This window comes from Pelophylax lessonae (genome assembly GCF_965119305.1).
Source record: "Pelophylax lessonae genome assembly, chromosome: 3".
Taxonomy (NCBI): domain Eukaryota; kingdom Metazoa; phylum Chordata; class Amphibia; order Anura; family Ranidae; genus Pelophylax; species Pelophylax lessonae.
This window is the reverse complement of record NC_138770.1, coordinates 34,445,223-34,459,766: the sequence shown is the minus strand read 5'-3', so window position 1 is coordinate 34,459,766 and position 14,544 is coordinate 34,445,223. Positions and strand designations below refer to the sequence as shown.

Genomic DNA, 14,544 nt, shown 5'->3' with positions numbered 1-14,544 from the left:
ACCTGAGCTTGTTTAGCTATATGGGACAAAAACATATAAGCACAGATAGCACGCCATCACCTCACTAATAATAAATAATCACACTGGGGGTAGCTGCCAACAATACTGCGTGTCTCCACACCAACGAAAAAAACAAAATGCTCTGCAATTTTATTTTGTATTTAGTTTTTAACTATATGGGACACTTTACTCATTGCAAAGATATAAAGTTTCAAGTGCTATAATTTATTTTATTAAAGGCTATGTTAATTTTTTTTTTCCCTAAAATCGAAGCTCCCCATGTATCAATATACCATTAACATACATTGGCTGCAGAAAAATAAAAGCTTTCTTAGATTTTCAGAACAAGGCCTTACCTTAGCTCATGCTGTGTTCCATAGAAAGCTTCATGACTTCCTAGTATGTAGATTTGGGATGGAAGAGCCAGTAAGACACAGAAGGAGTTTACCAGCTGACCTCATTAGCACACACCCTTCACCCATCGACTAGGTTTGCATGGCATCAGCGCGTGCATTTGTTTGGCTTGTCAATGTAAGCTGCCACAGCTGTTATGTTTGCACTTCATACCCAGCATCCCTCCAGATGGGCTCGGCCACATGTTAAACTCTCTGGAGCTGCACATTGGACACTCCTGACGAAGTGTGTTAGCTCAAATCTCGTCAGGAGGCAATCACGATGATATACAGCCTTTCAGTTGCTAACCCCCCTAGATAGTGAATTTCCCCTCGTCCGGCCGGGAGTTATGACGACACATAGCACTCAAACTTAGCGCAGTCACAACTGATTTTATTGCAAGTTTCGCTCATATTTAAGGCACGATTTGAGCGGGAAAGACTGCTCCAAACTGGTTTACAATTCATCAGTCAAATTAACAATAGCACATATCAGACAGAACAGTACATGAAAGGGGCTTTGCTTTCGCCATGCATCTGTGTCAATATGAGGTGTTCCCGTATCTGAATCTGTGTCCTGTGGCAGAGTCGCCCCGTCTGCATTCAGTTGTCATGTGTTAATGTAAGCAAATGTCAATTGTTTATGGGTGGTGTCAGTAATCTCTATGCAAAATGTCCAACTGTCAAGTGTTCAAATGAATGGACAGGTGGTTTAACATGTCGTCTAAATGCAAAATATAGCTGTCTGCTGTCCAGGGTGGATGAATGGGTGTCAGTCTAGCTCGTTACTATGTAAATGCAAGGGCCCATATTTCATCATAGAATGGGCATAAGCTGAAATATATATAAAATGTAATAAGGCATGTTAATACAATCTTTCAAAGTGCAAGGGCCTGCCTGATAGGATACAGAGTGAATGCATAGATAGGTGGGTCCTCCTATTCCATAGTTTTGGTAAATCTAAAGGAGATTGTACAATCACATTGTATAGTGTATGGCCAACTTTATACACCTAAAATGAACTAGTCATGCTTTCAGTGCCATTAATTGGTAATGGCACTCCAAACGCGGAATCAAACACACATTTTGCCATGTGAAAAAACGAGTGAAAAATGCAACAAAACGCACAGTAAAAAACATGCAACCTGCAGCATGCCAAAATGTCCAATGAGCTACTTTGCCACATGTATACATGGATTGTATGTGGATTTTGTTGCACCTGTGCTCGTTTAACTATATGGAACACTTTACTCTTTAAAAATGCACTGAATACTTTATTGTTGAATTAATTAACTTGATTGCACAGGACACTTTAATATAAGAAATAATAGCGCTGGACACTATGAATTTTTTCATGCAATGTTTGTATTTTTTTGCATGGTATTTATAATATTTGCACATTGCTTTTCAGTTTTTTGGGACACTTTACAATTCGGACTATTTATGTTTTTTGTATGTTGCCCACATTTCAGGAAATTACACGGTGTATTATATTTTTGGGTATTGCTAAAAGGGTACAGTGAAGTCACTATTTATATGTTTTAGGGCCGGTTCAGACCAAATGCAATCCAGTGCGTTTTTTTTTTTCTACATCAAAAATGCATTGACATTAGGTTGTATAGATTCCAATGGCATAGTTCACACCAGTGCAGTCCATTCCAGTGTGTTCCAGCCCAGATTAAACAAATAGAACATCATTCATTTTTTCTGCACTGAACTATACTAAAATGTAGCAAAAATGGTGTCAAGCGTGTGTGGCGGCAACCAGGTGAGGAGTACAAAGACAAATGTGTGTTGCCTACAGTCAAGCATGGTGGTGGGAGTGTCATGGTCTGGAGCTGCATAAGTGCTGCCGGCACTGGGGAGCTACAGTGCATTGAGGGAACCATGAATGCCAACATGTACTGTGACATAATGAAGTGGAGCATGATCCCCTCCCTTCAGGGACTGGGCTGCAGGGCAGTATTCCAACATGATAATGACCTCAAACACACCTCCAAGACGCCCACTGCCTTGCTCAAGAAGCTGAGGGTAAAGGTGATGGACTGACCAAGCATGTCTCCAGACCTAAACCCTATTGTGGGGCATCCTCAAATGGAAGTTGGAGGAGCGCAAGGTCTCTAACATCCAGCAACTCTGTGATGTCGTCATGGAGGAGTGGAAGAGGACTCCAGTAGCAACCTGTGAAGCTCTGGTGACCTCTATGCCCAAGAAGGTTAAGGCAGTGCTGGAAAATAATGGTGGCTACAGAAAATATTGACACTTTGGGCCCAATTTGGACATTTTACCTTAGGGGTGTACTCACTTTTGTTGCCAGCAGTGTAGACATTAATGGCTGTGTGTTGAGTTATTTTGAGCTGACAGCAAATTTACACTGTTATACAAGCTGTACACTCACTACTTTACATTGTAGCAAAGTGTCATTTCTTCAGTGTTGTCACATGAAAAGATAGAATAAAATATTAATAAAAATGTGGGGGGGTGTACTCACTTTTGTGAGCTACTGTGTGTGTATATATAATATATATATATATCATCGTTTGTAAATGCTATGTGCATAATGACATACCAAGATAGGGGTGAGAAAATGTTTTGACTTCTGGGCTGTGGGCATGGAGAGTCGAGGTTCTGTATACAGACAATAGGTTGGAGACCTTTTGGAAAAGTCACACACAGTTGTTAATGCATTTGCTATTTGTAACTTTATTTACAATTTATGCTCAGTGTGTTATGAAACTCCCCTCTAGCTCATGAAACAATATATTTTAAGTCCAAATCAATCCAAAAGTGCAGCAGCTGCAGACATGGATTGAAAATCAGCCGGTTCAGCATGGACGGGCCGAGATTCGATCCATGTATGGGCAGGCTGATTGTACCCAAATCAATCCAACGATCGACTCGGGTACAACCAGCCTGTAGGATTTTAAACATACAAGTACTGTCAGCAGCTATAGCCACTAGCAGTAATCATTGTGTTCTGTTGGCCAGGAAGGCTCCCTGCCCCCCCCCCCCAGTCAGCAGGCCACAATAGCTCTGCAGGAGGAGATTTCCAAAATCAACACTGATTGTGTTGATGGGGAAATCGAGAGAAATCATGGTGGAAGGAAAGAGAATCAAATCATCTATGTGCTGCTTTACTTCTTGGCAAGGGTAATAATGCCACTGATAATGGGGTACTTTGACGCAGTGGTGGGCTTGAGCACTATATGGCCATATGGTGGGACCAAATCCCCATTTTTATTTATGGATTGTCTTCAAATTTGGTAGCTTCTTTTGCATGTGTGCGCTATTCTTTTTTAATATACATGTCTCTTGGTTCATAGCTGCACCAGCTTTAGAAATACATGGGTATGCTCCCCCAAATTTTTTTGCTTGTTTATTATGTATTCAGTCTGACCAGACTACCGAGGTTGAGCAACCCACCCCCCACATACACCTGTACTCTATCAGTGTCCACTATCAAGTGGATATAGGAGGAGTCCCCTGTAGTGCATTTGCACATCTTTCCCAGCAAGGAGTGTTATCTCCAAGGGTTAGAAAGGCTGGATTCATCTCTTTCTCATGGATAGTGTAGGACCCACTGATAATGGGGTACTTTGACGCAGTGGTGGGCTTGAGCACTATAAGGCCATATGGTGGGACCAAACCCCCATTTTTATTTATGGATTGTCTTCAAATTTGGTAGCTTCTTTTGCATGTGTGCGCTATTCTTTTTTAAAATAAAACAATATAGATAATTAAATGTCTAATATTTTAACAAGTGTTTAAAGAAGTTTATCTACTTCTATTTAACATCTACAGATATTTGATCCAAACAACAAAAGATATGAAGTTCCAGTTCCATTAAATATCCCAAGCAGTCCAACGAGTACAGAGAAAGAAAGACTGTATGATGTAGAAATCGCCAACAATCCATTTGGAGTTGTGATTAAAAGGCGGAGCACTGGAACAGTTATGTAAGTACTTATTATTACAAATCACGCATTGTAGTTATTGTATAAAAAAAAATCAATGCACTTACTTAACCACTTAAGCCCCGGAGGATTTGGCTGCTAAACGACCAGGGGGTATTTTGCGATTCGGCACTGCGTGACTTTAACGGACAATTGCGCGGTCGTGCGACGCTGTACCTAAACTAATTTGACGTCCTTTTTTTCCCACAAACAGAGCTTTCTTTTGGTGGTATTTGATCACCTGTGCGGTTTTTACTTTTTGCGCTATAAACAAAAAAAGAGCGTAAATTTTGCAAAAATAACAATATTTTTCACATTTTTTTTATATGAAATTCCCCCCCAAAAAAAATGTAAAAATCAAAATTTTTTAACATTTTCGGCCAATTTGTTTTATGCTACATATGTTTGGTAAAAAAAAATCACAAAAAGCGTATTTTTATTGGTTTGCTCAAAAGTTATCGCGTTTACTAACAAAGGGAAAGATTTTTGTCATTTTTGTTGTTTTTTTTTTTAACGCGTAATGGCGGCGATCTGAGATTTTTTTTGCGGTACTGCGACATTGCGGCGGACAGATCGGACCCTTGACTGACATTTTTGACACTTTTGGGGTTACCAGTGACATTTCTACAGTAATCAGTGCTATACATATGCACTGTTACTGTAAAAATACACTGGTAGTGAAGGGGTTAACTTTATTTGAGAGGGAGGGGCTGTGTGTGTCCCTAGGGGCGTGATTCTTACTGTGATTGGCTGTGGCTTGAGGTGTAAGGACACTGATCAACGGTTCTACATAGTAGAACCGTGTGATCAGTGTTTTTACACCGAGGAGAATGACAGGTGGCTTGTTTACACAAGCCGCCTGACTTTCTCCCTCTCCCCCGACGATCGCCGAGTGACTGGCGGACATCGGGTCCGCCGGTCACACGCGCGGGGGGGTCCGTGACCGCGCGGGCGCGGGAGCACGCCTCCGCGGGCGCGCGCTCGCTCCCCAGACCCTCCCAGGCTAGTGACGTTGATTAACGTCACTCTGCCTGGCCGGGGCTGACCGCCGCAGTAAATTTACTTGCGGCGGTCGGCAAGCGGTTAAAAAAAAAAAATGTATGTGTTAATTGAGTCTTTATTATTATAACTGTGTTATGAATGATTTGTATCCCCTCACCAAACCTTTTTTTACTTCCAAGGTTATCTGAACTTTGACAGTTGCTACCTGACTGCTTACATACTGTGCATTCATAAGGGAGACCGATTTACTGAAGTATGAAGTGTGAAGAAGAAAAATGAAGTACAGTGATCCTGGACAGGTTTACTAAAGTAAAAAGCACACACGCTTAATACAGCATGTTTTCCACTTTTGGAAAACTGGCCCAGGATCAGTTCACTTCATCCTATCTTCACTAGACTTTACATACTGTATAAGTAAATTAGGCCCACTATGTGAGATCAAGCAGTTGATAAACCACACTTCAGATGACCTCCGTCCCTCTGCTTGCATTAGTAATGACACCTCACACCATTCTACATTTACAGGTTCTTTTTAAGTCTTCACATCCTTGGATCTTATATTCTAAGGTCTTTTTCCTATATGTACTACATACGTCTCCTTGGAAGCTAAGTAAACTACCAGTACTTTGTAAAAGATGTGCAAAAAAAAGCACACTCTCTTCATATAAAGCGCACTTATGAATGTGGAGTGACAAATGTACAAGGTGTGACAATTTCATTGCTGGAATGCCCACAACATTGCACTATGGCAGTGAGTGTCACAGCCATTTGCAATGTACGCTCTGACATGTTTTAACCTGCACTAGCCTGGGTTGCAGACCTGTTAACTTAGCTGTTGACCGAAAATGCACGACAGGAATCTGAAGCAGCAGATTAGCATGAAATTTTGCATGGAAATTGCCAAAAATACTAGTGAAACTTTATCTGTGTTACCAAAAATATATGAGAGTTAATTTATCTCAGACAATATTTGGGATAATAATGAGAGTTCTGTGACTGAATGAAAACTTTAACACCACCATTATTTATTTGTATCTAGGTTGAAAAGCCTACTTAAAGCGGAGTTCCACCCTGGATTTTTTTTTTTTTTAATACCCCCGGGACAGTCAGGGCTAGTGCATTCCACAATGGCTAGCCTCTGATCTGTCCCGGGTTGCACTTACCTGTTAGGACAAATACTTACCTTGCAAACGTCTTGTCCAGCGCTGCCATCTCAGATGTGGGCAGCTTGAAGCCAGCGAGATCCCCTTCGGCGTCTTCTTCCGCCTTCTTTGGTCCCACGATGCTCTGCGCCGGCCCCGACGTCACTTCCGGGTCGCGCGCGTCATCCCTCTACAGCTTCTGGGCATGCCCAGAAGCTGTTTAGAAGGGGATGACGCGCGCGACCCGGAACTGACGTCGGGGCCGGTGCAGGCGCAATGATTCCTGGGAGCTATGACGTTCAGCTCCCAGGAATCATTGCAGAGCCAGGAAGTGACGACGGGCCGCGGCCGAGGAAGGAGGAAGAAGGAAGTAAGGTAAGTATTTTTTCTTCGCTACGAGGTAAGTAAAAAAAAAAAAAAATATGCGATTATCCATTTCTTTTTCAGGTGACCCAGAGCGAGAAGATGGAGGTAAGTATAAAAATAGGGTGGAACTCCACTTTAATTTACAACAATCCAACTATTGTACATACTACAAAATGTAAAAGATTCCTAGTTTAACTCAACAAATACAATGCATAGAGTATAGACTCATATACACACACTATGACCGACACAAATAAAATATACAATGTAAACCCTTATGCCCCGTACACACGTTCCGATTATCGTACGATAATCGTACGACTAAAGTTTTGCAATTGTTGTATGTTACTAAAATCGAAAGCAACTCTGCCTAAAAACCATCCGACTTTCTTCGTACGATTCACTGACCAAGTGTATTTTTCATAGCTACGTAACGGAAGTGATGTATATACGTCTGACCACTGCGGAATATCTTACTGTTTCCGATCATGCGTGGTATTTGTCGATCGACTTTTAGCGTACGAATACTGTACTGACGAAACGATTATCGTTCGAGAAGATGTCGTACGACAGAAGTTTTCAGGTTTGTCCCTTCGGATTTTGTTGGACCAACTGTCGTGATCGGCTGTCGAAAGCTGTGTACTAACGATCCGATTATTGTGAGACTAGGTCGAAAGCGAGGTTTGTCGTACGATAATCTGAACGTGTGTACGGGGCATTAATCCTTCATAATTACCTCTAGTGATGGCTCTCGCTCTCCCATGCCAAACAGGAAATCACTCTATCTCACGTTGGCTAATATAAACCCATCTCCCATAGCCTAGTATAGGGCAATTCTCATTGGTTCAGCTATCATGCCCAACCCCTTCTCTGGGCGTATCTCGTTCAGGATAGGACCATTTCCCCCTCCCATAGTTACGCCTCTTTCTAACCACTCCTCTCTGTGTGGGGGGGGGGTGCGTTTACTCCTCACTGTGGAGTAGCTCTGAAATGGCTACTTAAGATATGCAAGATGTGTCCTTGAAACCTGTGGCCCCAGAAAGTCTAGCTTTCAAAGATGTAATCACAGGATAATACTATCAGTAGGTGTTTATATGTAAATATCAGTTGCCCCCTGGTAGCTCAGGCCTGCATTTTAAATGGATTGGTTAAACAGGTTCCTTGAACTGAGTGCCAACTGAAAATCACCCACCTTCATATAAGTGACAATCATCTCTCAACTAAATGTAAAATCCAAAACTCAATATCTCATACATGTATATATTTACATAAATATTTACAATCTCTACAATGGAGATTTATACATAATCTCCTCATCATCACAACACGGTAAGGGAGATTACGCCTAAACTCCATATGGCAACACTCTGTTACAACAACCTTATGGTGAACCTTCCATGAAGAAATCAAGTGCTTTTAAATGGCATGGAAAGTTAGGGAGGGGAGGGAAGATGTCTCCGCAACAAGTGGGCAGCCAAAACCACAAAGGACAGATGTTTATTTTTTTAAGCACAAGGGTATAGTTCACTACAAGTTCATATAACGTGGTACGACAGTCAACCAAGATTGGGAAGCCCTGCTGTGTCGGAAACTGCCTCACCAAAGCTATTTTGAAGTTTTCCTTAAGCTGACTAGACTTCATTTGCAAGTCTGAAAATCCCCAGTACCTCTTTGAGTATGTTGTTCTGGAATTATTATATAACAGTTAAAACCTTTTCACCAGATCTCTGTCAACCCTTGAAAATACAGTACTTGTCTACAAAGACAAGACACACCTAGGACTACATCATTTGCATACTCCTGGTTACAACAGCAGACCTCTGTGAAATTTGACCTCATGGACATTGCTTTATGGGTCACAGCAGGAAGGGGAGGAGAGTGGACATGTTGTCCACTCCTCTCCTCTTTCCCCCAGCAGCTGCCACCCACAGATGGGCAAGGGGAGCCCAGAAAATATGACAGGGACACGTGTGCAGGGGGGTGTGTGTGAGCAATCGGGTGGCATCTCAGCCACCCGAATGCTTTCACCTGACAGGTAGGAGTCTGCCTGTCAGTTTCCCACACCATCCTGGTGGCTGAAGCGTCATCACGACCATAGATTTGAGATCCGCCCACATGCCTGGACCAGCACCAGGCTTAGCCTCTCAGCCCATCGCTTCAGTGACTGAGGAGGGGGCAGAGCAGAGAGCAGCAGCAGCTGCTGCAGGGTAAGACACCGCCATCTCCATAGATTTGAGATCCGCCTACAATTCCTGGACCAGCACCAGGCTTAGCCTCTCAGCCCATCGCTTCAGTGACTGAGGAGGGGGCAGAGCAGAGAGCAGCAGCAGCTGCTGCAGGGTAAGACACCGTCATCTCCATAGATTTGAGATCCGCCCACATGCCTGGACCAGCACCAGGCTTAGCCTCTCAGTCCATCGCTTCAGTGACTGAGAAGGGGGCAGAGCAGAGAGCAGCAGCAGCTGCTGCAGGGTAAGACACCGCCATCTCCATAGATTTGAGATCCGCCCACATGCCTGGACCAGCACCAGGCTTAGCCTCTCAGCCCATCGCTTCAGTGACTGAGGAGGGGGCAGAGCAGAGAGCAGCAGCAGCTGCTGCAGGGTAAGACACCGCCCACATGTCTGGACCAGCACCAGGCTTAGCCTCTCAGCCCATCGCTTCAGTGACTGAGGAGGGGGCAGAGCAGAGAGCAGCAGCAGCTGCTGCAGGGTAAGACACCGCCATCTCCATAGATTTGAGATCCGCCCACATGCCTGGACCAGCACCAGGCTTAGCCTCTCAGCCCATCGCTTCAGTGACTGAGGAGGGGGCAGAGCAGAGAGCAGCAGCAGCTGCTGCAGGGTAAGACACCGCCCACATGTCTGGACCAGCACCAGGCTTAGCCTCTCAGTCCATCGCTTCAATGACTGAGGAGGGGGCAGAGCAGAGGGCAGCAGCAGCTGCTGCAGGGTAAGACACCGCCAATTGCTCTGTTCTCAGTGTTAGGGGTGCCGGGGGACAGATGCAGCATCGGACCGCTGCTGCATCCACCTAGGTAAGTATGAATCTAAACCAAACAAGAAAAGACATACATCTCTTTTAAGCAGTGTAAAATTAGCCAGCAAAAGGATATTTTTAATTTGGGAGATTTGCTGAAATGTACTGGACAAAAAGAGTACAATTTGGGGTTTTACTATAATGATTAAGAAACCACAAGTAATGCAGGAGTGTAAAATTGTCCAGCAGTAGGTCAATTTTAAATATCCATTCAAAGCCCAAATTTACTAGAGACAAGATCACACAGGCAGGGGCTTTGCTACAAAAATTCACCAGGACTGCACATTTCCAACCCACAGGATGCACTTCTGACCTGAACCTCATAACTAATATTCTGTTTTATAATGTATGTGCTGTTATAGAATATGCAATAATATTTTTTAATACAGGGTGTGTTCCTGCTGTGAGTCTCTATAAGGTGTGCCACATCCCAAATAACATATATTGGCAAAAAAATTCCCCTAGGGGTGGGACTTTATAGGCACAATTGTATAAAAAACAAGTATGAATTTATGAATGGATAATATTTATTAAATACACATAGAAAAAATATAACAATGAAATATATATGCATTAAAAATACAATACAAACAATGCAAGCACAGATGTGTATGCGATGAAAACAAAACCTCAATCGACAGGACCAGATAATCCGACGGGTTTCGAGGTTTTTTATGACCCCTTCGTCAGGGATAATACTGGCATCCTATCTGTAAGTGTTAAAAGAGGACATATATAATATATAACATTTTAACAGAGCGACAAAAAAGCAAAAAAATAAACTTTTGCATGCAAAGTATCATATGTAGAAAATTTGTTGATAGATGGTACACTTACATGGTTAGGTTTTCACAAAGACATAGAGCTTGCAGATTTAAAAACAAGAAAGGCCTGCGACCCAAACATTGCCGTGTGTTCAATGGTAAGATTTTTCTCCTTTGATTGTGTATATCAAACAAGAGGTGGAAAAGGAGACTGAAAAGTCTCAATGCCTCTTAATTCAGGGCAACTGGAGTCCAATTATTGCTTAGCGGGATGGGACGAGCATGAGCTTGTCCAGTATTATCCCTGACGAAGAGGTCATAAAAAAACCTCGAAACGCGTCGGATTATCTGGTCCTGTCGATTGAGGTTTTGTTTTCATCGCATACACATCTGTGCTTGCATTGTTTGTTTTTAATGCATATATATTTCATTGTTATATTTTTTCTATGTGTATTTAATAAATATTATCCATTCATAAATTCATACGTGTTTTTTATACAATTGTGCCTATATTTTTTAATACAAATTTGACCAACCTAGTTCTTTAACCACTTGCCGACTATCTACGGCGGCGGTCAGCCCCTCACAGGCAAAGTGACGTAGGGCTACGTCACTAGCTTGTGAGGGTCTAGGGAGCGAGCGCGCGCCGCCGGAGGCGCGCTCCCGCTCCCGCGTAGTCACGGACCCCCCCGCGCGTGTGACCGGCGGACCCGATGTCCGCCGGCCACTCTGCGATCGGCGGGGGAGAGGGAGAAAGTCAGGCAGCTTGTGTAAACAAGCTGCCTGTCATTCTCCCCTCTGTATGAGAGATGATCATATGGATCTACTATGTAGATCCGTTGATCACTCTGCATACAGCTGAAGCCACAGCCAATCACAGTTAGAATCACGCCCCTAGGGACACACACAGCCCCTCCCTCTCAAATAAAGTTAACCCCTTCACTACCAGTGTATTTTTACAGTAACAGTGCATATATATATATAGCACTGATTACTGTAGAAATGTCACTGGTAACCCCAAAAGTGTCAAAAATGTCAGTCAAGGATCTGATCTGTCCGCCGCAATGTCGCAGTACCGCAAAAAAAATCGCAGATCGCCGCCATTACGCGTTAAAAAAAAAAAAACAACAAAAATGACAAAAATCTTTCCCTTAGTTAGTAAACGCAATAACTTTTGCGCAAACCAATCAAAATACGCTTTTTGCGATTTTTTTTACCAAACATAGGTAGCATAAAACAAATTGGCCGAAAATGTTAAAAAATTTTGATTTTTACATTTTTTTGGGGGGGAATTTCATATAAAAAAAGTGAAAAATATTGCTATTTTTGCAAAATGTACGCTCTTTTTTTGTTTATAGCGCGTGATCAAAAAATCGCACAGGTGATCAAATACCGCCAAAAGAAAGCTCTGTTTGTGGGGAAAAAAGGACGCCAAATTCGTTTAGGTACAGCGTCGCACGACCGCGCAATTGTCCGTTAAAGTCACGCAGTGCCGAATCGCAAAATACCCCCTGGTCAGGAAGGGGGTAAAATCTTCCGGGGCTTAAGTGGTTAATCTTAGACATGCATTATGTGTCAAAGCTGAAGTAAAATATAAATGGTAATTTTAACTTGGCCAAGATGCCATTTTTTAATGCTTTAAAGTGGATCCCAAGTCTTGGTTCCCATTACCGACATTAATTGTTGTCATAGATATTGTAATGAAAGATAGATTACGTAAGCATGTAATTTCACACTGCTGCTGATAAACGGACGTTTAGTTGCAGTTGGGCATTTTTTTCAGCAGCCCCTGAACTCTCCTCTATGTTATCTTATCTGTCCATGTACATTGAGTATGTTTATAGTCATTTAGAGGCAGTTACGTTTAGTGGCATTTTTTTTTAATGCAAAAATATGCCATCAGACAGAAGTTTATTGGCATTTGAAATGCCAAATGCTTGTAACAGCATGCAGCAAACACGTATAAATGCGGTACCTCACGTTTATAAGCCTTTCGTTTATAGGTGCTTTCAACGGGGATACATTTCTGACCATTTTGCAATGTAAAAACGCTTCTAAAAACAAACACCGCTAAATGCGCCTAAACATGGCAAAACTGACGTTTTTAACTGTTGGTTACTAGCTGCCAAGTTCCAGCGTTCCAGAAAGGTTTTAAAACCTCCCGTGTACATGAAGCCTAAAAAGAACAGGAAAAAAAGATCAGGGATTCCACTTTTGTATCAAACTAATGAAAAGAGTGTAAAATGCATAGCCCCATGAAACAGTTTATAGGAATACCATGCATATCATTTACAAATTACTTATACTTTCAATATTTTTTATTAGAATTATCCAAAAAAGATTATAGAAAAGGACATTGCATTGAAATTAACATCATTGAGGCATGAACAGGTTAAACCAATCGAGATGGTAGGAGTGGCATATTTCACAAAAGTATTAACCAAGATATCAATCTAAGGTACCACATGGAAGATAATGGAAGAAGAAAAACAAGTAACAAAAGGGGAATCGGAAATTTGGTACTGTTAACCAGGTATAAATTATCCCCCCTAATGGGAGTGATTGCCAAACGCCCAAGTGGGCTCAACACCGCCGGGAGGTAATCTGCCCAAAATTCTAGGGAGCATGTTCCAGGACAAAAAAATCAGGAGAAAATATGAAAAAAAAAAAAAGATAAGAAACCAAGGTATGGGAAAGTGGAGGGAAAGAGAAGTGCAGGAGAGCCCTATCGAAGGAATAAGGAAAGAAGAAGAAAGTATTGTTAAGACACAGATCAGGCAACAGGGTCCATTAAAGGGTACAAATTAGCACTTTACAAATGACTTTTTTATTCTTCAGCTGGAATTCTCAGCTCCCTGGATTCACCTTCTCAGACATGTTTATCCAAATTTCAAATCGCTTGCCATCTTCTTATATATATGGACTTGGAGAAACAGAGCACGAGTCATACAGAATTGACCTGGATTGGCACACCTGGGGATACTTTGCTAAAGACCAACCTCCTGCAGTAAGTACCATTAAACATGTATCCATAGTTCCATCAATATAAAATCACCCTTTATTATGTATCTTATGTACTAACATTTCAATTTGCTAAATGTGTCGCTGTCAGAAACTACCCAACATGTCATAATATTGCAGAAGAGTACAGTTTAAGTTCTATTTTCTTCATAAGTCAAAAAGAGCTGTTAAATTTGTTTTGATGCCAAGCAAACATTTCTCAGGTGACCGTAAAATAGGTATCATCAGGAGATAATATTCCTGAAGGCTCAGACTTTACAATATGCCATTTATAAATGCTTTATGTCAGTATTTTTGCTACATTTTTAGATTCAGCATTCTCTTAACCACTTAAGCCCCGGAGGATTTGGCTGCTAAAAGACCAGGGGGTATTTTGCGATTCGGCACTGCGTGACTTTAACTGACAATTGCGCGGTCGTGCGACGCTGTACCTAAACAAATTTGACGTCCTTTTTTTCCCACAAACAGAGCTTTCTTTTGGTGGTATTTGATCACCTGTGCGCTTTTTACTTTTTGCGCTATAAACAAAAAAAGAGCGTAAATTTTGCAAAAATAACAATATTTTTCACAGTTTTTTATATGAAATTCCCCCCAAAAAAATTTAAAAATCAAAATTTTTTAACATTTTCGGCCAATTTGTTTTATGCTACCTATGTTTGGTAAAAAAAAATCGCAAAAAGCGTATTTTTATTGGTTTGCGCAAAAGTTATCGCGTTTACTAACAAAGGGAAAGATTTTTGTCATTTTTGTTGTTTTTTTTTTTAACGCGTAATGGCGCGCGATCTGCGATTTTTTTTGCGGTACTGCGACATTGGGGCGGACAGATCGGACCCTTGACTGACATTTTTGACACTTTTGGGGTTAC

General features: G+C 41.9%; 1 protein-coding gene across 1 annotated transcript in view; it reads left to right on the top strand.

Moving 5' to 3' along the window:
• LOC309550280 (maltase-glucoamylase-like) overlaps window positions 1-14,544 on the top strand; it is a gene marked incomplete at its 5' end in the record, with an annotated part of 526,737 nt that overhangs the window by 404,495 nt on the left and 107,698 nt on the right. Inside the window, 2 exons of the mRNA XM_082250685.1 lie at window positions 4,194-4,348; window positions 13,497-13,665. Of these exons, the coding sequence (XP_082106811.1) occupies window positions 4,194-4,348; window positions 13,497-13,665 (324 nt within the window). The remainder of the gene's footprint in view (window positions 1-4,193; window positions 4,349-13,496; window positions 13,666-14,544) is intronic.